We start from the raw sequence: 25,894 nt of genomic DNA on the forward strand, positions 1-25,894 counted from the left end.
GAAACACTGAATGAGAGTGACTGATGTATTTGTCATAAAATGAATTTGTCCAGCTTTGTGCATCATAACATCAAATTACAGCTTAGGACTCCTAATGCTCCATCTGCAAGTATCCTACTCAGCCTCGTCACTCTGCACTTGAATGATGTTGAACACTGTCATGCTTTCCTGGGCATAGGACAGAGGGGGTTACTTTGCCCCTTAAAATGCCTAAGAGCCTCCTGGATTAGCATGGGATCTGGGAGGGCCAGAGTTCTGACTTGTGTGAATAGATAGATCAGCTTGCCTCTTCTGTTTATGGAGATAATTTGAGAAGCAGCATTGAATGTGCATTTAACAACATGTAATACAAGTCTCATTTAATTCCATATAAGATACCACCCACATTTTAGTTAAATCATTAAAAGCTATTGAAAAGCATTAACCCACCTTTGATCAGAAAAGATTCTGTGGCTGGCTTTCCCCAAACCTCTTCTGTTTTGGTCATAAATAATTCCCTTATGATGCCATGGACTAATTGTCTGGCTATACTGTTGAGTGTTTGGGGTCAAAGGGCTATGCTATCTACTTCTGTTTGTTGCTCTGCTTTGCCTAGTTTTATAATAGGCATTTGAAAATCCATTGTAAAGTCAAAATGAAATATTTTGTCCTGTGAGCTAAGTCAGAGAACTTTTAAGATTAAAAGATAGCAGTGAAAAATCAAATTTCTTGTCTCTGTTAATATATCTCATTTATATTATAACAGTACTTTTCTGGGGAACAAAAAAGCTTCAGTTCCTAAGAATGTAAGCATTGGGGTTTGCTTTATTAAAAAAAAAAAGTGGAGCTGAGACTAACCAGTCAATTCCATACAACGGTTCTTTTGCATTGATACTAAGAAATATTAGTTTGTAATATTAGGTTGCTTCTCTCTTTTCACATGAAAGTGAAGAATTTCAGAGCACTTTAAAATTACTTCAGTTGAGATATTTTGCATCATAATTCTATCAGGAATAAAACTGTCAATATGTTAATGAAATCAAATAGATAAAAGTAATCGAATCAGAATTTAATACTGAAAATTGACTTCATTATTTGTCTTGTATGAGATGAAAGTAGTAAAATATTTAAAACCAATAACTAATGTTATCAACAGTTAGAGTAGGCATAATAGAAAATGGCCCTGAAGGAGGAAGTGGCAACCCACTCCAGTATTCTTGCCTGGAGAATCCTGTGGACAGAGGAGTCTGGTGGGCTACAGTCCATTGGGTCGCAAAGAGTGGGACATGATGGAGCGACTTAGCATGCATGCCACCGAAAATGTATTGCATACCAAGCACAGTTGGAAAATCTAAGTAGAAATATTAGAAACCAGTGAATTTTTAATCCTCTGATATAAAATGTTGAGTCAGTCTCTTTCATTTTTTTAGTATTAGCTTTCATAGGTGGTGTCAGGCATAAGGATGAACAGTTCCACACACGGATTTGAAATTTGACCTTGTTAAGGATTTCTTTCTCCTACCCAGGGCACTGTGTGCAGTTGCTATGCAGCCATTTAGCTACATGAGCATAAAGCTCCCTCTACTGTTTTCTTCTGTCTTGAAACTCATTTACTGCATTGAGATTTAAAAACTCAGACAATCCATGCATGTTTATATCTTTAACGTTGTCGTGTTTGAATCCTCCTGTGTAAGTTATCTCCAAAACCTCTGAGTAGGAATGCCTCCTAATGGATATGCCGTTGCGGGTATGTGAGTGTGGGTATTGATGTGACTGAAAGCTATACTGACGCAGATTTACTCATAGCTATGGATATCGTTATTGTCAGGGGTATCAGCAAAGTTGCCATGATCAGTTTCAACAATCAAATGTCAATGTTAAATAAATAAGGGGCTGCCCTGGTGGCTCAGATGGTAAAGAATCTGGCTGCCATGCCAGAGACCCAAGTTTGATCCCTGGGTCAGGAAGATCCCCTGAGCAGTCTGTGCACTAGGAGGCCTTTTCAGAAAATTCTGACCTTCCAAATTGTCTTTTCTTTCCTAGGTGAGAGTGGAGGTACGCAGAGTGCTGTCAGTCACCTAGGTTCCCAAGACGGGGGGATGCTAACTATGCACAGTCCAAAGAGATCGGGGAAGATTCCTCCAAAACTCCACAATCACATGGTCCATCGAGTCTGGAAGGAATGCATCCTCAACAGAACCCAGTCCAAGTATGTGTTTTCCATTCTGTCTGAGTGGTGGTTTACCTGATATGCCTTTTATTGCTACTTGAAGAGGATCTATCATATGGCACCGTTGTGTGACCAAACCCTGAGGGGGTCGTTGCATTGTTAGCTCATCTTTCTGAACATAATAGTGTAAAATTCAAAGCAAAGATGTTAGAATAATTTGATGGTCCAGGAAAATTGTGAAGTTGTTTATCATCTCAAGATTGTCATGGTATTCATCTGACATTTTTTAGCACAGCTGACTTGGAGATTCACTCTGACTATCAAGAGAATAGTTGTGGATATGGTTTTTCCCTGTATACCTACTAATGAGTGTTTGCTATTTACAAAGGAAAATGACCTTCATTGCCATGTTTTCTATGATACATTGGCCTCGTGTTTTAATTGACAGTGTATTTCTCAACTAAATGGATGAGAGTTAGAGAAGTGTTTAGTACCTGCTATGCTTCTGTTTCTTGATTCGGGGAAATTCTTTTCTTCCTCTACCCAGCTTCCCTTTCTTTTTCACCTCCCTCCTGTCTATCCCCTCTGACCTCCTTCCCTCCTTCCTGAACATATTTTTGGAAAAGAGTAGGAATTGATTCTAAGATGAGATATTATTTTAATTGCATGGATGATAATGTCAAACAGTAGTCAGTAAGCACTTTTTCACTTATCAGGAATTATGTAAACATATTCAGCATATTTTCGCATGTTTTGATATGACTGAGATGTCCACCTTTTTGACTGATACAAGTAAACAATGAGTCTTGATTCTCTGGAACAGAACAAATATGGACATTTTTGTCAGTAATTCCAAAGAACTCATTTGGAAGTTAAGGCAGTGTTTCTTAAGTGACTACTCTTCAAAGCTTTATATATACACATTTAAGAGCTGTCCTTTAGACCTCGGACCTAGCTTTTAACAAATTCATACCATTTATCTCCCAGTTGGTGGCTCTAGAACGGTAGCTCAGATGGTAAAGAATCTGCCTGCCATGTAGGAGACCAAAGCTCGAACCCAGAGTTGGGAAGATCCCCTGGAGAAGGGAATGGCAACCCACTCCAGTATTCTTGACTGGAGAATTCCATGGACAGAGGAGTCTTATGGGTTGCAGTCCATGGAGATACAAAGAGTCAGACATGACTGAGCGATTAACACATATAGAATAGGCTACTAAAGATTTAGTAGAAAAAAATCTAAAATAATTGCAGTGGGAAATCTTGTCATGTTCTAGAATTTAAAAGGTATTTCTGTTTGCTTAAAAACAGTCCTTTCCTTTAGAATTATTGGTACAGATATTTTCATTTCTGTCTGCTGTGCCTCAACAATTTCCACGTTAACATTTTCTTTTTCTTTCATTTACCATCTTTGATTTTTATCACCACTAACCTTTCCACCAATTCTTAACAGATCAGAGCCCTTCTATCAGCAGCACTACCCGGGGAAGTGAGACGCCCAGAAAGGCAGGGGAGGGTGGAGAGCAAGCAAAGTCCTTGCAGAGCCATTAGTGAGATGCAACATCAGCTGTAGTAGGATCCACAGTGCACCGGGACTGCCCAGTGTTCCTATTTATGCAGCAATAGATGTCTTTTAGCTGCCAGTTATTATGTAGGAGACATCTTTGATTCTTGTATTTTGGTTCACATTATATACATGGAGTGCTGCCCTTAAATGCTAGTAAAGATAGATGTTTTAAGAGTGATTTAAACAGTCTAACAAAGAAATAAACCAAAACAAACAGAACCAAAAAAATAATCTGTCTGAGGGTATATGATTCATAGATGCTATGAAAAGATAATTTTTAAAGATTTAGGTTCTCTCTCCAGAATTTAGGTGACTTTTTAAAAAATAGCTGCTAATAGTGCCAGATAGTGTTTTCATTGCTATCTGTACCACCCATGTTAAAATGTATATTGATCTTAAATAAAAACATTTTGAATCTGATTTTCCTTCTGGTGCACGGACATAGTAGTTGACTTCTGCCCCCGAGCCCTACACCTTGGGTTGCTCTAAACTGTCTATCGGCAAGATACTGTTAATGTGTAAGATGTATTCATGTCTTTCTAACATCCTTTTCTTCCCTAGAGCTATGAATATTATCCCATGTTTATACAGACCACATATTTTAACCTTTTTTAGGAGGAGCCAAATGTCCACTCCAACTCTTGAAGAAGAGCCTGCTAACAATCCTGCTACTTGGGATTTTGTGGATCCAACCCAAAGAGTCAGCTGTTCTTGCTCTAGGTAGGTAGGGGCCGAGGCAGAGCAGTAATCAGATAGAATTGGACAGAATCATCATACATTTTGTTGGTTGTCTCCTATTTTGCTTTGTTTTCTTTATAAATCTTCTTCCAGTGCTAGAAAAAAAGCTTGCTTTTGTTTTGTTTCTATGTAGAGGATATAGTTTTATTATTGGGACTCAGAATGAGCCTTTTTAGACAGCTGAACCTGTTAACAAATAGCTCCCACAGATTTCTTCAGGATAACTTCTTTAGAACTAAAGGCATCAGTTTAGCAAGACGATCTCTTGCCATTTAAATGAGTTTATTTAGTTACTCTTAATTATAAAGTTGAGATATATATCAAGCAAGTTGGCTTGAATTAATAGAATTTGGATTAAATAGACCTTCTATAGAAAATTTTTCTTGTTGGTGCTGGTGTTTTTTGATGACTGAAGTAGATATGTGGTAATAATATCTGAGGAAAGCCAAAATTGTTGCTCATTCTTTGAGTGGAAACCCAAATTATTTTCTGAATATTCACTTAGCAACTTAGAGTGGCTTTGTTTCCATTTGATACTGCTCAATGCTTACACAAAGGTCAGTTGAGATAAGTATACTTGGGAGTTGGCTATCCATTTCCCTAGCTGAGACCTCAGGGTTCTTAATGTGGCATATATGAATTGGCTTCAGGGTAGGGAGGAGGTCACGATGCCCAGAAATCTCTGCAAGCGCACACATGTGTGTACACATGTTTGTTTATACACATAGGCAACAGTTTTAACAGCTTCTTCCTGTCCACCCCCCCTTCCCTATAAGTTGATTCTCTTTTATCAAGCTCTGCCTTGGTAGTCAGCTTTTTGTTGAGAGATGCTGTTTTAAGTACCTAATGAAAGCCTTGATTGATTTTTCAAGGAGGATGTTTTCAGTGATATTCTTTGCTCATTAAGGGTCCTTTCTCTGAGCTGATGAGAATCTCTCTAGTCCCGGGATAGGAATGGTATACCAGCTGAATGCCTGATCTGCTTTCATTTCTAGGCCATTGTTAATCATGTGATTATTAGGAAAAAAGGTATTTTCCTAATAACATTGACTTCTAAACAGCTTACAGCCAGGTTATGGTCCACCTTTAAAAAGTACATAGGATAAAAATTTTAGTGTATTTAACTTCACTTGTGCGTTCCTCTTATTTTTTCCTGCTTTTTTCCTTAGTCTAGATTTTTTCACTTTTTAAAATAACCCTTTTACTGGTTTCTATCACATTTTTATTCAGTACCTTGAATTATTTTTACTTAAAGTATAAATAAATAACTCTTTTTCTTTTGTCCCCTGGAGTTACTGTTCTGTCTCCTCACCAAATTCTTATACCCTTCAGATCTTATTTGTGAATATGCATTCCATTCCATTGACTTCTAAATATTTATCTCTACACCTGACTTCTCACATGTACTCAAGTCTTGTATTTTGCAAAGTGCTTTTAAGATATACCCTTAATATTGACATGAAACCAAGTCCCCTGTTGCAGTCATTTCTGTCAGTTTTCTCCTCCTCGGCCAGAAACTATCATTTATTTTCCTTAATTTTCTAGATGAGTTTTATCATTATGTGTCACACTGACTTCCTTTGAAATTGTCTGTTACAGTCGTTCTGCTTTCATTCAGTCACCATATGTTTCCACACTCTTTGTCCCAGCTTTTGAGTCCTTCCCACTGGTGCCATATAGGCAGCCTTGTGAGCCTGACGGTCCTGCTGCCGGCTTCAGGGAGGTCCCTCACCCAGTCACAGATGTGCAGTGGTGGTCTGTTTCTTACTGGTGTATCCCTTGTTCTAAAGGTTCCACAACATAGCTAAGTTGCTAAATGCAATAGAAGAAAATGACTTTATAAGATTATCCACTTTGCACACAGTCCTTACTTTGAAAAGGCTACTATAAAATATCTATCTCAAAAGATCAGTGTGGTTAAATGCTCTTGGAGAAAATCCACATCAAAAAGTTTTATGTAAAAGACTTTCAGAGCTTAGGTCTTAAAATAAGCACCCTTAAAAGATATAATTGAGATATTTTCAGGTGAGACATTTATCTCTCAGTGTGGTACTGTGCCCTGGAGATTTAAAGTTCAGTTTTTGCCTTTTTGACAGTAGCTTTAAGCTACTGACTTCTTCAGAGTCAGAATTTTTTTTTTTTTTTTTAAAGTAGCTAAGACTTTGGCAACAGTGTTTTCAGATTATCTACTGCAGGATTACCGAACCCATTATGGAATGGTCCACTCCTCACACTATTTAATGGTCTTATGGGGCAGGGTGGCCATCCTGCTGTCCCACTAAACCATCCCATTATGCCACACAAATCCATTTTACTGCCCACTGGGGCATCGTTTAGTGCAATGCAACAGTAATTTAATGCCACCCTAGTGGCCTCAGAGAGTTACTGATACACTGGCAGGAGAGCTTACGTTTTTCCTGGGAATGATTTATGTATTGGGAGGAACTGGCTGACCTGCTGTATAACTTTTTTGTGCAGATTAAACCTCAGCATTATCTGGTCGGCCCTTACTGAGCAATTTCTCACACCCATGCCTGCCAAGCAGTGTGTGAGGTTGTGAGCAGACTTGCCGTTCCTGCTTCGATGGGACAGATGCGTTTGTATATGTGTGTGTTGTTTTCATATTCACTCACAACCTTTTTACTTCTGTCTTGTTTTAGCACATTTCTGTAAGATCCAAAGTTGGCTTTTATCCCTTCTTTCTTGGATAATAGTAGCGTATAAGGCTCTTAGTATATTTATCCTATTAAATATTCTTAAAACTGACCCTTAGTTTCACACTTTGTGGGAGAATTGCATAGTTATCTTGTTCCTGATTTACAGCACTCTAAGCTTTTATAAACCATTTTCTGTTGGAGTTAGTCGGGTGTTGTAAAATAGAGATTGGAAGCTTTTTTTTGCTGCCTTTCTTGACAAATGGTCTTGGTTTTAAAATGCCATATGAATAGATTGTCTGAGGCCCTCACCAAATTTGAAAGATTTGAGGATTTTCAAATTAGTATTTTTGTAGAGGTTAGAGGCATGTTAACGAATATTTCTTAAGGTTCAACTCTTATCTCCTTAACTTGCATGTAATTGGTTCATCATTTCTTATCAGAGTGTGTTGCAGTTTTTAGCCATTATCAATATATGTAACACCTAGAGTCCATTTGGATGTATTAGTGCGTATAACATGTTCTTGAAAAGCTGTAACCTTGTCAGAGGCATCTCTTCTGTAGTATTAGAATGGTATAGTTATATTCACCTGTGTATTTACTTACTTCATTTTCATTCTCATTTCAGGCATAAACTTTTAAAACGTTGTACAGTAGGCCCCAGTCGACCTCCCACAATATCACAACCAGGGTTCAGTGCAGGACCATCATCATCTTCATCTTTACCACCTCCTGCTTCTTCTAAGCACAAAACAACAGAAAGACAGGACAAGGGAGACAAGCTGCAAAAGAGACCCTTGATACCATTTCATCACAGGCCATCTGTGGCCGAAGAGTTATGCATGGAACAAGATCCACCAGGACAGAAGCTAGGCTTGGCAGGGATAGACTCCTCCTTAGAGGTGGCTAGCAGTAGGAAGTATGATAAGCAAATGGCCGTGCCTTCCAGAAATACAAGCAAGCAAATGAATCTGAATCCTATGGATTCACCTCATTCCCCTATTTCCCCTCTGCCGCCAACACTCAGCCCTCAGCCGCGAGGTCAGGAAGCAGAGAGTTTGGACCCACCCTCTGTCCCTGTGAATCCAGCCCTCTATGGAAATGGGCTTGAACTCCAGCAGCTGTCTGCTCTGGATGACCGGACTGTCCTTGTAGGCCAAAGACTGCCTCTCACGGCAGAGGTCAGTGAGACCGCCTTATATTGTGGGATCAGGCCCTCAAACCCAGAGTCATCAGATAAGTGGTGGCACAGTTACCATCTCCCATCTGTTGATGATGCTGAGTTCCGGCCTCCAGAGCTCCAGGGTGAGAGATGCGATGCCAAAACGGAAGTAACCTCAGAGAGCACTGCATTGCAAAGGTAAGGCGATCCTCCACCCCCGCCCCTACCACCCACCAGAAGGCCAAGACTGTGGGTTCCCAGGAATCAGGGCCTTCAGATCCAAAATTGAAGAGGTCTGTCTTTACCATTTTAGACTCTGCATTTGGAAAAGGTTTAAAAGTCAGATGGTTTATCCAACGTGATATGTATCATTTGTGTCATTATCTAAATGCCGGCCTATAAAAGTTTTGTTGTTAAGATTAGCTTACTAGAATTAATTCATTTTTGGTCTGCTGTCTGTTAATCAAAGATACAGCTTTGTGGGACTTTCCATATTGCGGTCAGTGCCTTCTTTGTGTGCTGACACTTTTAAGGCAGGCTTTGCATGCTCTCAGGTGTGCATCGTGCATCTAATAGTCATACTTCAGAGTGTTATTGAGCAGCCTGTTACTCTAAATAGTTTATACAGATTATCTCATGTCATCTTCACCGCAGCCATGTTGCTCCCTTTAATTTCATAGCTGAGAAAGAAACTAGGGTCATGCAGTTAGTAAATGACACGGATGGAATTTGTTCCCAGACAGTCTGTCCCCAGAGCCTATCTCTGCTGTTAAGTGAAATCAGTGGAATCAGAGACAAAAGTATATGGCCTTGACAGAGGCTACTAAGATTTATTTAATTGTGAATATAGTCTCTCAAAGTCACTTGAAGGTGAATTTTTTAGTTTTTTTTTGTTGTTGTTAAAGTTTAAGCTTCCAAATGCTTTTAAATCACAAATGTTGCTTAAAAAAAAATTCTGGTCTTTTTACCATTTCTTGCTTAAATCGTCATTTATTTCCCCTTCCAGACTCTTAGCACAGCCTAATAAGCGGTTTAAAGTTTGGCAAGACAAGCAGCCCCAGATGCAGCCCCTCCACTTTCTCGACCCATTGCCTCTGTCACAACAACCTGGAGACAGTCTGGGAGAAGTCAACGACCCATACACTTTCGAGGATGGCGACATAAAATACATCTTTACTGCGAACAAGAAATGCAAACAAGGGACAGAGAAAGATTCCCTGAAAAAGAATAAGGTACCGCTTGACAGAGAGAGCCAGGAGTGGTTTCAGTCTGTCAGTGCAGCTCGCGCGGGAAGACTTTGAGGCGGAGTGTTTGAGACAGTCCTGCCTGACTGCTCTGTCCCCATACTCATGCTCTTGGTACTACTGTATCGAACAGCGGATTGTTCTCTTTATGTCATGGCTCACCTTTGTTCAAAAGTCAGCCGAACATAAATGAAGCCTCATAGCTTCCAGGCTATAGCTTGTACAGTGCATGTTTCCTCTCATATGCTAATTCTTGTTGGCCTATGCTCCCTGCTTATTTCTTTTTAATTATTATTCCAAAATACCCAAAATGTAAGGAAATATATTGGTGACAGTATCTACCATCTATCAGGCGCTCACTGTTTACTGTGTTAAGCGCTTTACCTCTATATTTCTCTTGAGTTAATATCATCACTACTCCAAGACTGTGTCAGTATAATTTTACTGGTTTCATTATTTTAAAAATGAGTACTGGGGGTGTCTGCTGTCTTTAGCTTTAAATTTTAAACCATTCTAAAATACTGGGCCCTTTAAAGAAATATTCTTAAGAACAGAGGAAATAAGAGAATGAAAGGAGACCAGTATAGTTCAAGAGAATACGGCTACACCTGTCTAGATCCAGAAAGCTTGAAGCATAACTCAGCCTCCAAAATATGTTAAAGGCAGCTTTTAACACCATGGCAGGTCTGCGATCAAACCCCACCAGTACTCTTGAGGCATAAAATCCCGATTGACTCAGACTGAGGGGCAAGTGTGGGAGTTTTTGGTTTCAGTTTAAAATCAGGGACGAGGACATATCTTTTATTTCCTTTGGTTGCATAGACCATGGTTTATCATACTTGTGCTCATAACAAGTTCCATTCTGCCCTCTAATTCTTTGTGTTCTCCCTCATATTCCACACTTTGGGTTGCTGTTCATGTGTTTTGTTTGGCTGAATTTATTATACAGTCAGAGGATGGATTTGGTACCAAGGATGTCACTACACCAGGTCATTCCACGCCGGTGCCTGAAGGGAAAAATGCCATGTCCCTTTTCAGTTCTACTAAAACAGGTGTGTACACTGATTATTTCCTCACTTGGACTGTTGCTAAAGTAAATGCGAGGAAGATGCTTCTCTGTTTAACATTGTGTGCTGATTGTAATAGCAATAATTTGACCTCATCTGTAATATATTTTTCATAGTTTGTTTTTCAGTTCCTTTCAAAACTGATAAGCGTATTTGGCACTAACTGTATCTCGATTAAACTGACAGCGTAAGGAAGCGGTTGGCAGGCAGGGCTTGCTCACTGTCCTCCGCACCCCTTCTCCTCTGAGGAAGCTGCTCACTCAGTGCCTTTTCCTCCTCCCCACAGATGTCCGGCAGGACAACGCTGCTGGCAGGGCAGGCTCCAGTAGCCTCACACAGGTGACAGACTTGGCACCTTCCCTTCATGACTTAGACAACATCTTTGATAATTCTGATGATGACGAACTTGGGGTGAGTCTGCAGTAGCTACACACAAAATAAATGCACTTCAGTGGATAGACTTAGTGTTTCAGTATTTCTTTATAGTTTGGTCTACTGAATTGGGAGCTCCTATTTCAGGTTCTAAATGTTCTTCAAAAATGTTTGTGTGCCTTGAAAGAATTCTGAAACTTATTATTATAGTCTCTAATAACCCTTGGGTTTTGTTGATGGCTCTATTCCATTAATGTTATTCCTGTTGCAAATATTAGAATCTTTCATTTTTTTTTTTTACTTCTCAATATGAAACTAACAGAAATGTATTATGTAGTCCCTTTAGCTTAGATTTTAAAAATAATGCCCATGTAGTGGGGCACACTGAACTTTTTGAACTTTACCATACTGAACTTTATGTTGTAGAATAGTCAGCATTTTGAGAGATAATTACAAATATGATTTATACTTTCTAGGATTACGGCATCATAGTCAGGAAATAGAATTTATACACATAGACATTAAATAATACAAGATATCATGTGATTGGGCTTCCCTGGTAGGTCAGCTGGTAAAGAATCCACCTACGATTCAGGAGACCCTGGTTTGATTCCTGGCTCGGGAAGATCCCCTGGAGAAGGGATAGGGTACCCACTCTAGTATTCTTGGGTTTTCCTGGTGGCTCAGATGGTAAAGAATCCGCCTGCAGTGCGGGAGTCCTGGGTTTGATCCCTGGGTTGGGAAGATTCCCTGGAGGAGGGCATGGCAATCCACTGCAGTATTCTTGCCTGGAGAATCCCATGGACAGAGGAGCCTGGTGGGCTACAGTCCATGGGGTTGCAAACAGTCAGACATGACTGAGCGACTAAGCACAGCACATCATATGATTATTCTCTGGAGAATAGCTGAGCTGAGTCAGGAAATGTGTGTTGTCATCATCCGAACTAAGCCTGTACCTTTGTGTGAACAGAAGTGCCCCTGTTATCTCTGGGGGACCTAGAGATGAGTAAGATAGGCCTGCTCGTCAGTGAAGTCAAAGTATTAGTCCACTTTTCTTTCATTTATGTATTTACTTTCCCGTCCATCCAGTTGACATGATATTTGTTAATTATTTAATGATCGGTTCCTTTGTGGCAGGTTCTCTAGGTTTATAGATAAAGTTAAATTACCCGTCTTATGCTTGAGGTGCTCACAGCCTTCAGGAGAAATAGCATATAAATAAAGTTTAAAATATACTTAGCCCTGTGAGTGCAGTAATTTATCTGAATCCAGAGATGCTACCCGTTCAAGTACGAAGCAATAGGCAAGCAGTGTTTAAGTAAAGGCTTGAAGGTTAGATAGGAATCAGGTTTCTAAAGCCCATTCTCACTTTAAAATAAAATATATCTGGTTAACAGACGCTGTACACCAGTAATATTCTAAGTACTTCTTTCTGACTCCATGGACTGTAACCCGTGAGGCTCCTCTGTCCATGGGATTCTCCATGCAAGAATACTGGAGTGGGTTGCCATGCCCTCCTCCAAAGGATCTTTGTGACCAGGGATTGAACCCTCGTCTTGATCCTGCATTGGCAGGTTGGTTCTTTACCATTAGTGCCACCTGGGAAACCCAAGTACTTAGAAGATGGGATAATCATGACCTCAAAAAATGAAATTGACTTGAAATGTGGAAAGACTTGGTTAGTGAGAGGCAGGGGAGGGATGTGTGTTTGAGCCTGGAAGGAGTCTTGGTTCAGCAAAGAGAATGAACAAGCTGGGGCCTTGTGGGATAGTGAGCACATTGATCTGTTTCCTGAGTGGGGGGTAAAGATTGCTGGGGCCGGGGAGGTGCTTGGCTACACTTCAAGCTTTGGACCTCAGACTTTACTGGTAATGTGCTCTTCTGAAGGCTGCTGAGTGGGGAGCGGACCTGGCACTGTTTCACGTCAGTCTGATGCATGGAAAGCAAGAGTACTGTGTGGTAACTTGCTGGATTGAAAAACGAGAACCTAAATTCAGGCCATGGCTGCATGAAGAAAAGGACGTGGCAATGTGACAAACACTGTTGGAAGAAACGACACGTCCTTATTCTTTGACCCAGGCATTGGAGATCTTCCCAACCCGGAGGTTGAACCCGTATCTCTTGCATCTCCCACGTTGTCAGGTGGATTCTTTACCACTTGAGCCACCTTGGAAGCCCAAGAAATAGGAATAGGAAATATCTTTTGTGTGTGTGTGTGGTGAAAAATAAAGAGTAATAGCTTGGGAGGGCTTGAGGTCATCTCTTTTAGCTGCCTGCTTCCAGACAGAAGGAAAACCAGACTGATAACCAGTTACTACTTGGAGGCACCCCCTTGATGTGATTATTGTGTCCCTGAAACTGCTTCTCTCATGACCTTGGAGAGGGGATTGACCCAGGGTCTGGGAGCTCTGCTTAGCTGGCAGCCTGCCCTCATCTGACCCGTGACAAGAAGACCCAGTCAATGCATTTCTCATACTTGATAAGCTTGTAATCATCTCTTCTGAGTCACTGTCTGCTAGTATTTCTAGACGTTCATCTGGTGAAAACTTTGTAAGGAAGTGTGTTTCTATTCTTTTAAAATATCAATAGCCATACACTCTGAGCAATAGCTGACTACCGCCCTACTTATATACAAATGTGCTGCTCGATTTTAATAATTAGCAATCTCTTCTTAGGCTGTGTCACCTGCACTGCGCTCATCAAAAATGCCTACCGTTGGGACAGAAGACCGACCTCTTGGGAAGGATGGAAGAGCTGCTGTTCCTTATCCACCAAGTAAGAAAAGGAAATGTAGCTTCAGCTCACTGCTCATAATATATACGTAATGTTCTCATCCTCAGTGGTGCCTCATCTGAGTCCCCTCCTTTTTTTTTTTTCATTTTAACAGAATACTGAAAATAAATTAAAACTTGTATAAATTGGTATTCGTAGGGTGGCAGGTAGCTAAGAGACCCATTTAAATTTGAATTCTTTTTCCTTTTGTTTTCTAATTAACTTTCATGGTTTAAAATATGAAAAAAATGTGTTTTAGGTTTGTTATTCTAATAGTCCTTTCCTAGTAGGATAAATGCTGCACAGTGGTTTTCAGAGCAATATTCTGCTATAAGAGCTTGTGTATTTGTGTAGAATGTTTCAATTTTCATAAATTTAATTCATACAAGGGTAATGAATATTTGTTTTTTATGGTCCTTTTTCTGATTGATACTGAAGATTTTGTGTTTCGTTAAAGATATCAACTAGTTTTATTATGTATGCGGACAAGAAACTTCCTTTTTTTCCCAAGAAACATTATTCTGCAAGAGAGAAGAAAGTCAAGGTTGCTTATATGGGTACTCTGGAACCGAAACACTATTCCATTGCAAATCATTCTTTAATACCTTCTCATTAACTTCAGCTGGTAATGAGAACAAATTGAGGGGAAAAACCACCATGTCATAGGGATGAGTCAAAAAGTTTTATGAACCTATAAATGTACTGCTGATTTACTCAAATGTAGAAGTGCGAAGTATACAGAGATTGGATTTTGACAGCTTTAGTGGATCCATAGCTTTTTAAAATATGCAAAGCTTTCTCAAGCATGACATGTATGAAAATGAGTAATGATAGCCAGCCAGTTGCTGTAGTTTTTTTAATTAAACATTTTTCTTTTTTTATTACTCCGCACTGCAGAATTTTACAAACATGAAACTCACAGATTAAAAGAAACATTATTAAAGTAGATTCGTCTGGAATAAGGCAGATGAATGAATTCTTCCCTTGCATTTAACCAGTTGCTGTGCTTTTTTTTGACACTTTGATATGTAATCATGTTAGATGTTAAAATGTCTGATAACTTGTCCAAGATTATTCACTCACAAACCATCCTGCTAGTGTCATTGCCAGTAAAGAATATGGTGTACTCTATTTTCTCTCATTTCTGTTCCAAAAGGAATTGCTTCAATAAGAAGCTACTCAGAATTTTATGATAAAGTACAGGTTATAAGAATTAATAAATTTGAAACATTGCAAAAATATTGGCATCAGGAAAACACAGATACACAAAAGTCAGAGGATCTTATTAACATGTCAGAGTATGTGTGCGTGTGTGTGGGGGGGGACATATACATAGTATTTCCTCCAAAGATGCGACAATGAAAATAGCATGGCAAAAAGCTCTTAATTTCCGCAGTAGCTTATTGTACATCGAAGTGGAAAGACATAGCATTTAATGTCTAGAATAGCAGCACCATCCAACACAAGTACAAGGGAACCCATAGATGAGAGCCACATAAGGTGATTTTAAATTTTCTTTTAGTTGCATTAAAAGTAAAAAGAACCCTGTGAAATTAATTTTAATAGTATATTTTATTTAACTCAGTGTATCCAATACGTCATTTTTATGTGACATCAGCATAAAAATACTGAGATTTTTACATTCCATTTTTTTATTAACTCTTTGGAATCCAGGGTACCTTTTACACATAAGCACATCCCAGGAAGGATGGGGCCCCCTTTTGAATGCTCCATAGCCATGTGGCTAGTGAATCCTGTATTGCACAGCATAGGTCCATAATTACTCATTTGTATATGTAATAATGAATAAATCAACATACAGTAACAGTTAATTTACCATCAAGTCTGTGTTAAGTAAGTATTGTTACATCAATTAAAATGAAACGTTTCTCTTATGTTTTGTTATAAACCAGTCACTTTTGAATTATCTTGGAAACCATGTCAGTTTGAAGTATGAGATTTTGAGGAGGCAAAATGAAAGAGTTGGACTTTTGAAATGACTTTTTATTCTACAAGAGCGCTTACTATTTGTAAGGGATGAATACTGAGAAGTTAATCTTAGTGATGATGGTTCTGTTGGAAGCCTTCGGTCTTCTGCATAAATACTTGATATGCAGGATAGGAAATGCAGGGTGTCCTGAATGGTGAGTTCCTGCTGAAGTGCAACAGGTCTTCAGGACAGGCAGGGATGAGTGTGTGGAGCTTTATGGGCCAGACTCTTCAACTCCAGTCCGTCCTGTAGCTGTTCCCACACTCGCTTTAGTCATTTTATGGGAAGAAAATTGAACAGGCAATTCTACTACAGGCAATATTTTTCTACTTTAGAGGACCAGAATGTTTCTCTGGGTTTCTATTTTCTTTCTGTCTTAACTACTTTGAGTCCAGTTCCCTGTTTTTCATCTCAAAACCTTTTAGGGTCATTTCAGGAATTTCCTGTGATGGAATAGCATTTTCCATCGTTTTCTAATCAAACCAAAATTAGGAGGGAGGACTAATTATTGCTGACTCTTACTACTTTCTGAGTATTTAGATGGACCTGGAAAACTGTTAACTTCTGTGCATACCTTATCTCATTTAACATGCGCAAAAAACATGAGGGAGATATTATTCCCATTTTGTAGATGAGAAAATTAAAGCTATAGAGAGGTTACGAGTCTTCCTAAAGAATAGCTCATAATGAGTATAGTGAAGACTGCTTTTTAACATAAATCTCTGGCTAGTGGAATATCATTTTATCCATACTTTTGGTCTGTGTTCTCTCTTACCTTTGACAAAAATGATCAAGGTGGCTGAGGCTTTGAAAACTGAGATATATAACTGTGTTTGGTAGCATCGAAAAAATTGAGGAGCCCTAAATGGCAAATGCCTTTTTTACATTTCTCAGAGAAAATTTGAAAACAAATTTAATAAAATAATTTTGGGATAACTTTTTGTACTGTAGCTTGAATACTTAATAAGTTAAGAAAGGGCTGTGTTTAAGTTTATTGTCATTTTAACTCAAAGTGAATTTATATAGTTTCATTATTTTCCAAATATCTGCTTTGTTAATTAAGTTCTGTAATGTAATAGGAGTTTGAAGATTTGATGAAGCAGACACGTGTTTTAAAACACTCTACTTATGAATTAATTTTATATTTACATTGAACAGTAGCTGCTCTTTGGCTTGGGAGAAGGAATAGGGACCAAAAGTTAAAGGTGATGAATATATTTCAAGAATAACCTATTTTTCAGTATTAAAGTTTTTAGTCTTATTTTAAAGAAGATGTGTTGATTTGGTTGCTGCTGCATCTGAAGACCTGTTTTTCAGCTGCAGGACTTATCAGCTATATAATCTCTCCGGTGGTTCTATGATAGTTTCTGGCTTGGCTTGTATCCCTAACACTGTGAATTGTTATATGATCTTAGGGTCAAATATTATTACAGCAAGAAAGTAACTTGAAGATCATCTTGGGAGTTTTACAATAGGTTTTCTTCTTCTTTTCTCTCTTTTTAACTTTTTTTCTGTAGCAGCAGCAAGTACTGTTTTGTCAAATGAAATCTTATACAGAATTCTATTATAAAAGTTAAATAGAAGTGGAGCTTCTCTAATGGAAGTAAAAGTTGAGATCTGAAACCCTGCCTATTGGCCTTTTTCTCCCCTTGTTGGTCCCCGAGGCCAAGAGAGGGTAAATTATTCAGAATTATATAATTAACTAGGAAACATGGTAAACATCATCTAATCCAGAGGTTCTCACCCTTTTCTGCTCCATAGGATGGAGGCTTTCCCCTTCCTCCATAAACAAAGGGAAGAAAGCAAGCCTAGTGAGAATACTCCTAGTCAAGCCTTTCCTTCTAGATGAAGGAACTAGGCCTGGAAGGAGGAAGTGACTAGGACACAGCAGCGCTGTGGTGGGAGTACCTGAGTGGGGACCAGCCCACTGCCGCTCCTCTGTACAGCTCTGCCTCAGGGCGAGCCCAGGACAGAGCACAGGGCAGCTATTCTTTATTAAGTTCTGATTCAGTGCTGTAAGTCGTGTTAACATCTGTTCATTAGTTACAGTAAATTACACTACTGTAGACAGTAGTTACTGTTTAAATGTTGAAGTTGCTAGAAAAAGCAGTGTGGTTAAGAACTGGGGAGTAAGATATGTTTCCAGATCACTGGTTTTAACTTGCGCCTCCAAATATGCAGAAACATTTGCTGTACAGGACAGCCCCTAGTGGCCAGATTTCATAACCACAACTTGGATTTCATACCATACACTCCTACTTTAAGAAGCAGTGCCTTAAAGACACACTGGAAATGATGATGGTTAACCTCAGGTATATAACAATGATTTTCTTAAAAAAAAGGTTGAGAATCACTGTTCTAAATATTACTTAAAAGATAATTTTTCCCCAGTTGTTTTCAATAACTTGTCTTTTGTTCTAGGTATGATTATTAATCCTGACTATGAAGTTTCATTTCCTTAGATTTTTCAGGGTATCAGTTGTTAGAAAGGGGAAAAAAATTATGTTTATGTAGACTTTGTTCACATAATTAATATGAAGCCAAATTATAAAGCATCAAGAGGACAGAGGTAAAGATTCAGCAAAAGCTAATTTTCTGCTGATGGCCTTCTTAGGAACTTCCATTATTAGTACTCTGTTATGTAACAGATATGCCCATTCAGTCAACATTATTTCTGATGCCAACTAGGGGACCTGATTATGAACTGGGATTTTTTTTTTTTTTTAAGAAGTCAGGCCCGTTAAAAATTTTACTTTCTTATTTATTTATTTTTAGCAGTTGCAGACCTGCAGAGGATGTTCCCCACCCCTCCTTCTTTGGAACAGCACCCCGCATTTTCTCCGGTGATGAATTATAAAGATGGGATCAGCTCAGAGACAGTGACAGCATTAGGCATGATGGAAAGCCCAATGGTTAGTATGGTTTCAGCACAGCTCACTGAATTCAAGATGGAAGTGGAAGATGGATTAGGAAGTCCCAAGCCAGAGGAAATAAAGGTAATTGCCAGGATATTTCCGTACAAAGACATGCATGCATGCTCAGACTCTCAGTCGTGTCCGACTCTGTGCAACCCCATAAACCACAGCCCATCAGGCTCCTCTATCCATGAGATTCTCCAGGCAAGAATACCCAGGGATCGAACCCACATCTCTCACATCTCCTGCATTAGCAGATGGGCTCTTTACCACTAGCGCCACCTGGGAAACCCATACAAAGACAGGGTGATTTTAAAGCATACTTTTCTACAACTTCTTTAAAATAGTATTGTCTGTATGCAATATATACATATGTTCCTAAGGGTTCTCTGAATTAGATAATGTGGTATGTCACTTGCCATATTAATTAGTGTCTTTTGATTAATTTAAAATGTTGGCATTCACATTTTTCCATTAATCAGATAAGAGAAATAGTGAATTGCAGTCATTTTTGTTGCTATTATAGTATGTCCTCAAGTTGTTTACCAGCTTGATCACCAACCCCACTTTGTTGTCACAGGACTTTTCGTACGTGCACAAAGTTCCAACTTTTCAGCCTTTTGTGGGATCCTCCATGTTTGCTCCACTGAAGATGTTGCCGAGCCAGTGCCTGCTACCTCTGAAGATTCCTGATGCCTGTCTGTTTCGGCCTTCATGGGCAATCCCTCCTAAAATTGAACAACTGCCCATGCCACCTGCAGCCACTTTCATTAGAGATGGCTACAAGTATGTGCTGGGATTGTGTCAAGTCACCTGCCACATTTAATAGGATTTTTATCATTTAACCTAAGTATTTACTTTACATGATGACAGCATTTCATTTGAAACTTTATCGGCCATTCATGTTTTTGTGCATATTCTTTTGTGTTGAAAATATTTTCTAAACTAAATTTCATATATATGGGAAAATTGAGGTTATTTGAGAACCATGGTGTCAAATCAGTGTCTGTCACAGAACCAAGCAGTAGATTGGAGTGGGTAATATTTTTAGGGTGATGGTGGTAATACTTCGTTATATGTACTTTGATGATTTCAGATGTGTTTACTTAAGGCACTTCAAGGTTAAGTATTCATATGCTAATTTCTGTTGCTGGCCCATGTCATACAGGAAAGCAGCAATAGAACGGTGCTATGATATGGGGGAGGGAAAAGGAGTATTTATCATAGCTTGTACATATTTTATCCTGTCCCCAAATAATTATGACTTCAACAGTGCAGAATTAGTTTTCCCTTTGATTAATAATTTCTTAATGACATAATATCAATGCTATAAAGTAAAAGGCCACAAACTCAAATGTCTGTCAGGACCCAGTAAGCAATATGTGGATGGAGTGGACTGGGTACAGCAAAATTCTAGGCACTGCTGATGCTCAGTGTCACTGTGGGAGCACTGGGGGCGAGCGGGGTCAGCAGTACACTGTGTGAGAGGATGTATTGCCTCCTCTAAAGGGACTTTTCTTTTTGCTTTCTTTTTTTTTTTTTTTTTTTTTGCTGTTCAACCTTACGGAGTTGTTCAGGCAGGAATGTGAGAGATTTTAATGTACATTTCCTTTTTAAAAATGTTGATAGTTGGGAATTCCCTGGCAGTCCAGTGGTTAGGAATCAGCACTTTCACTGCAAATAGCCTGGGTTCAATCCCTGGTCAGGGACCTAAATTTCTGCAAGACATGTGGCGCGACCCCCGCCCCCGCCCCAAGAAAAAATTGTTGACAGTTAATTCACAGTTACATTCTAAAAGCTAAGACAGATTTATGCTGTAGGTCCAGTTTGTGGGCTACTTTTGTGACCTTGCATAGAAATCATCTTGGTGAAATCAACTTTAATTTTATAAGCAGGCTTTATGCTTATGTTTGTGTAAAGTCTGTATTGGAATGAAAAACTGTGACAGCGAAATACTTTAAAAGAACTTCAGACCTGGAGAAGTACACGGAGTCATAGGACTTGAATTCCTGCCTTTTTTGTTTAGTCTCTTTATGACCTTAAGGGATCATTTTACCTAGGTCTTCTCCTCTTTAAAATGGAATTTCAGGCACAAGATTTTTGAAACACTCTGAGAACTAATGGTTGTGGAAGCAACACGCCACCAACAGTATGAAAGTGTGTGCCCAGAAGCACTCTGTAGGGCAGGGCCTGGCTTATTATCTGCTGCCAGTCTCTAGTTGTGTCCCAGCTTGTTTGATCTCAGACTGGTCCCGCACGGCTGGAGCGACTAGCACACCAGGGGTTAGCATGCCGCTCATAACCACTGCAGCTGCTTCAGAAGCCCTTCCACAGCTTAGCCTTTATACACACAAGCTCCTCAAAACAGTAACACACAGCCGTTGGCTTCATGCTAGTTTCTGTAACAGATAATTTAGATCATTGTTTAGATCTATTAAATCTGTTGTCTGCCACCCCAGAGATTCTTGGTATTCTAAACTGGCACTGTTAACAGAACTTTCTGGGATGAAATAAGTGTACCTGCACCTTCTAGCGTGGCACCCACTACCCTCGTGTTGTAGCTATGCAGGTGGCTCGTTGAGACCAAGACTGAATTTAAGTTCAGCACATGGGCTGGTGGTTCCCTTACTTCTTGGACTGCACAGTTGTGGACTATGGAATGTCCTCCTGCTGTGGTCTCCATCACTGTGTGTGTGTGTGTGTGTGTGTGTTAGTTGCTCAGTTGTGTCTGTCTCTTTGCGACACCACGAACTGTAGCCCACCAGGCCTCTCTTTCCATGGACTTCTCCAAGCGAGAATACTGGAGTGGGTTGCCATTCCCTTCTCCAGAGGATCTTCCTGACCCAGGGATTGAACCCTGGTCTCCTGCATCACAGGCAGATTCTTTACTGTTTGAGCTACAGGGAAGTTCTCCCGCTTTATTACAGAACACACCAGCGCTCTCTTGATGCCTCTCATACTTGCCATGCACTGACTTTTCTTCCTCTTTTTTTTTTCACTGTTGCATATCCAGCAACTAGCATGGGGTTGGTTGGTCCTCAGTTCATTTTTCTTGAATGGGAAAAGTCAGGTTCCTATATACGATAAACCATTTTACTGCCTCGGGAGCAATTTAATTATTTAGGTTTTCAGTTAATCGCCGTAGTTCCTTTTCTGATCTGAACTGCATAATCATTTTAGAGTTTTGTTGAACAGGAAAATTTGAAAGGAGTCCAATTAGAGTAAAGATCATTATTACACACTTACTGTTTTGCTCTCTGAGATAGCAGTGATTGCTGATCAGGGTTTCTGGGTCACTCGTTATCTGTACTCAAAGACACCACTGTGCCTCAGATTGAACATTTCTTTGCAGAGCCTGATTTGGATTTTCAGGTTGGTAGGTTAGGCATAGCTAATTAAAAATCAGAAGAAAATGATTCAAAGAGCCATTACTTTATGACATTCTTCTTTCAAATTATAAGTGAATGAATATGTACTTTATTGGAGAAACATTAGTCTATGCACAGTATAAGTAGAAGAATTTTAAGCATTTAAAAAATCTTATTTTTTTTGATACCTTCTATTGGAAAGAGTGATCCCAATCTGTTTTATGGGTACCTCTAAGAATGTGTAACAAGAACATTTTATTATAGTAAGAACATCATGGACACTGTTTTGTTTTCTTTGTGGCTGTTCCAGACAGATGTCACTGCTTCTGAGAAAACAGCACAGTGTGACCGTCTCAGGGAATTAAAATCATGGTGCTATTTTGCATGGCATATGGAAAATGGAAAAAGAACTGCGTTGCCCACCACACCTGTTAGCGGTGTGGACAGTCTGATGTAGCGTGTATGCTTACGTGCAATGACCTGATCAATACTAAGTCCTCTCAGTAGCATGCATAACATTTGTATTAATTGTAATATATGACTGGCCAGTGGGTTCCTCAAATAGAATTCCCTCATGGTCACTCATTATGATAAAAATGCTAGCTAGATAGGACTACATTTTTTGGAAACTAGAAAAATGTTAAATTTTCATGTGCATTTGATTATAACTACTGTAGAATCATATGTAGATTATAGCCTCAGAGAACAAGTACACTGGCAGACTTTCAGTCTCAAAAAAGGACAAAATTGTAATTGCAAATTAGATGGGAATTTCATCTATGGTCTTCTAGCTAATTTGGCATCTGAACTCATATGTTAAAGTTCTATTTAGTAGTTAGAGTTTTTCAGAACTACTTTGTCCAAACCCAACGTCATGTTTTCTTATTAAAAATAGCAAAAGTTTCCTCAAAAGATGAAGAGGAGGCTTGCTGAAGTGTGGACTAAGTGGAAGAGCACTGCTATATTGAATTATTCGTCATACCTTGCTGCTTGCTTTTCCACATACTGCACTGACTCCTTTGAATCCTTAAAAAAAAAAAAGAAAACCAAATAAACTAAGAGATAGCATGCATAAATAAGAAATGGCCAGGCCACGCTGGGGTGCTGAGGTGTGTGTCTGGCACCCATGACCTGCCCCCTGTTCTCACGCAGTGCCATCTCTCTTGCAGCAATGTGCCTAGTGTCGGGAGCCTGGCAGATCCAGATTATCTGAACACGCCACAGATGAACACGCCAGTGACGCTCAACAGCGCTGCCCCAGCCAGCAACAGTGGAGCAGGAGTTTTACCATCCCCAGCAACCCCTCGCTTCTCTGTCCCCACACCACGAACCCCTAGGACCCCAAGAACTCCCAGAGGAGGGGGCACTGCCAGTGGTCAGGGCTCTGTGAAGTATGACAGCACCGACCAGGGCTCACCAGCCTCTACCCCCTCTACCACTCGGCCTCTCAACTCTGTGGAGCCCGCCACCATGCAGCCAATCCCTGAAGCCCACAGTCTCTATGTCACCCTGATTCTTTCGGATTCCGTGATGAATATCTTTAAAGACAGAAACTTTGACAGCTGTTGCATATGTGCCTGCAACATGAACATCAAAGGGGCGGATGTCGGGCTCTACATCCCCGATTCTTCTAACGAGGACCAGTACCGCTGCACCTGTGGGTTTAGTGCGATCATGAATCGCAAACTTGGTTACAATTCGGGACTCTTCCTGGAAGATGAGTTGGATATTTTTGGGAAGAATTCTGACATTGGTCAGGCTGCCGAAAGGCGCCTAATGATGTGTCAGACCACCTTCCTTCCTCAGATGGAAGGAGCCAGAAAACCCCAGGAGCCACCGATAAGCCTTCTCCTCCTCTTGCAGAACCAACACACACAGCCTTTTGCTTCACTGAGTTTCCTAGACTACATTTCCTCCAACAGTCGCCAGACCCTTCCCTGTGTGAGCTGGAGTTACGACCGGGTGCAAGCAGATAATAATGATTACTGGACGGAATGCTTTAATGCCTTGGAGCAGGGTCGGCAGTATGTGGATAACCCCACGGGTGGCAAAGTGGATGAAGCCCTGGTGAGAAGCGCCACTGTGCACTCCTGGCCTCACAGCAATGGTAGGTTTCCTGGAATACACATTTACTTTGAAAACTGTCTTGGTGTGATGATAACTTGCACACTTGCCTGACTTTATGTTACAAAATTTTAAATTTTATTTCTTAAAAAATAGACAAAACTGAAGAGAGAGCTATCTTGAAATTTGAAATTTAAGGATGGGGAAATGTTTCATGTTGAGACACATTTGGAGAAGAGTAATTATGTTGTGGGATAAAAGCCATCGGGATATCGGCGGTCCCCATCCTTTTTGGCACCAGGGACCAGTTTCATGGGAGATACTTTTTCCACGGAGCGGGAGGATATCACTGATGGGGATTGACTGTAAATACAGATGAAGCTTCACTCGGTTACCCGGCTCTCACCTCCTGCTGTGCAGCCCAGTTCCTGACAGGCCGCGGACTGGTACTGGTCTATGGCCCAGGGATTGGGGAGCCCTGATCTAGATTATACAGACTGATAATCTGCACACCCTTCTGGGTCAAGTTTCTGTGATACTTCTTCCAGGAAGCCTTCTGTCCATTTACAGAGTACTTTCTCTTTCCTCTGGTTTTCCAGTATTTTGTGTCTTTGGTAACAATAATCACATTTACTTTATGTTGAGGCTCCTGGGGCATGTCACTGTCTTAAAAACTCCAGGTGATAAACGTTTTTGGAGTTTGGCTCTAAGAGTGCTGAGCACCCGACTGTTCCTTTTCTTTATTCCTTCTCCGTCTGTGCTGTGATGTGTCCTGAGGGAAAAAGTGGTGAATGAAAGAGACACGGTGCCTGCCCTCAGGGACTTCCTAATCTCTTTTGGAAAGTGACGTGAATCACATAATTACACAAATAAGCGTATAACTGCAAACCACTATAAGTGATGAAAGCATGGCGTGTCAGAGGACACTTCCTTGAAGAAGCAGTGATATTCGAGATTGCAATGCTGGTTACAGGTTAACTGAGGGCAGGGGTGGCGAGTGTGGAGGGCCAGAGTTAAGTAGGGTGTGGGGCCTTCAGAGGATCCCAGAGGCCAGCAGGGCTAGATTGTCCAGAACCTTTGGGGACACGCTGGCCCTGGGTCTTCAGTTTTAACAAATCCTTGATGGGTTATGAAGAGACACTGCCATCAGATTTGTGTACTCAGAAACAGTGGACTCTGACTGGAATGTGGACTAGACTGAGGATTAGAAAGTGGCAAGAGAGGATTGGAGGACACTGAGAAGTTCCTGCAGCAGATGAAAGAAAAACCAGTAGCTTGACTTAGTGTCCCAGCATAGGAGATGGAAAAGAAGTGGAAACGGTCAAGGGACGCTTGGGAGGTATTATGGCAGGACTTGGTAATGCGTTGGGTTTTGGGGATCAGAGAGAGTGAGATATTAAGGAAGACACCCAGGTTTGTGACTTGTACACCTGGACAGACAGTGGCATGTTGGTCAAAGATGAGTGTTCTGGGGAAAGACTAGGTCTGAAGGTCATAATTGAGTTTGGGGAGTTTTAAAGATCTTCTTTGAGATGTCCAGGTGGACACTTGGGACTTTGTGGTGTGGAGCTCAGGGGAAGGGGAGTGGACGGCACATGGATGATAGCTCAGGTCAGAGCATGGTGAAGGAGGAGGGCTCACTGAGGAGGAAGCAGGTGTGGAGCCAGAGGAGGACCTGGGTTAGAGCTTTACTGCATTCTGCTGTGTAACCAAGCTCCACAAAGAGAGTGGTCAACAGGCATTCAGTAAGCTAGGCTTTTAAGAGAAGTATTAAACAAGTCTTCTGACCACAGTGAGAGCTGTTTGTGGGAGCAGAGGCCAAGCTGGAGGGGTTC

General features: G+C 40.3%; 1 protein-coding gene across 2 annotated transcripts in view; it reads left to right on the top strand.

Annotated features, from left to right (window-relative positions):
* Positions 1-25,894, top strand: part of MED13L (mediator complex subunit 13L) — a 289,899-nt gene that overhangs the window by 230,122 nt on the left and 33,883 nt on the right. The window contains exons 8-17 of one of the 2 annotated variants that reach the window (XM_055405794.2): positions 2,023-2,188; positions 4,329-4,433; positions 7,734-8,465; positions 9,274-9,499; positions 10,461-10,563; positions 10,865-10,989; positions 13,626-13,725; positions 18,488-18,708; positions 19,208-19,413; positions 23,165-24,102. In XM_055405794.2, the coding sequence (XP_055261769.1) occupies positions 2,023-2,188; positions 4,329-4,433; positions 7,734-8,465; positions 9,274-9,499; positions 10,461-10,563; positions 10,865-10,989; positions 13,626-13,725; positions 18,488-18,708; positions 19,208-19,413; positions 23,165-24,102 (2,922 nt within the window). The remainder of the gene's footprint in view (positions 1-2,022; positions 2,189-4,328; positions 4,434-7,733; positions 8,466-9,273; positions 9,500-10,460; positions 10,564-10,864; positions 10,990-13,625; positions 13,726-18,487; positions 18,709-19,207; positions 19,414-23,164; positions 24,103-25,894) is intronic. The other variant, XM_055405795.2, reaches the window with a different exon arrangement.

Source organism: Moschus berezovskii, chromosome 19 (assembly GCF_049115385.1).
Source record: "Moschus berezovskii isolate FMDL1 chromosome 19, NW_MosBer_1.0, whole genome shotgun sequence".
Taxonomy (NCBI): domain Eukaryota; kingdom Metazoa; phylum Chordata; class Mammalia; order Artiodactyla; family Moschidae; genus Moschus; species Moschus berezovskii.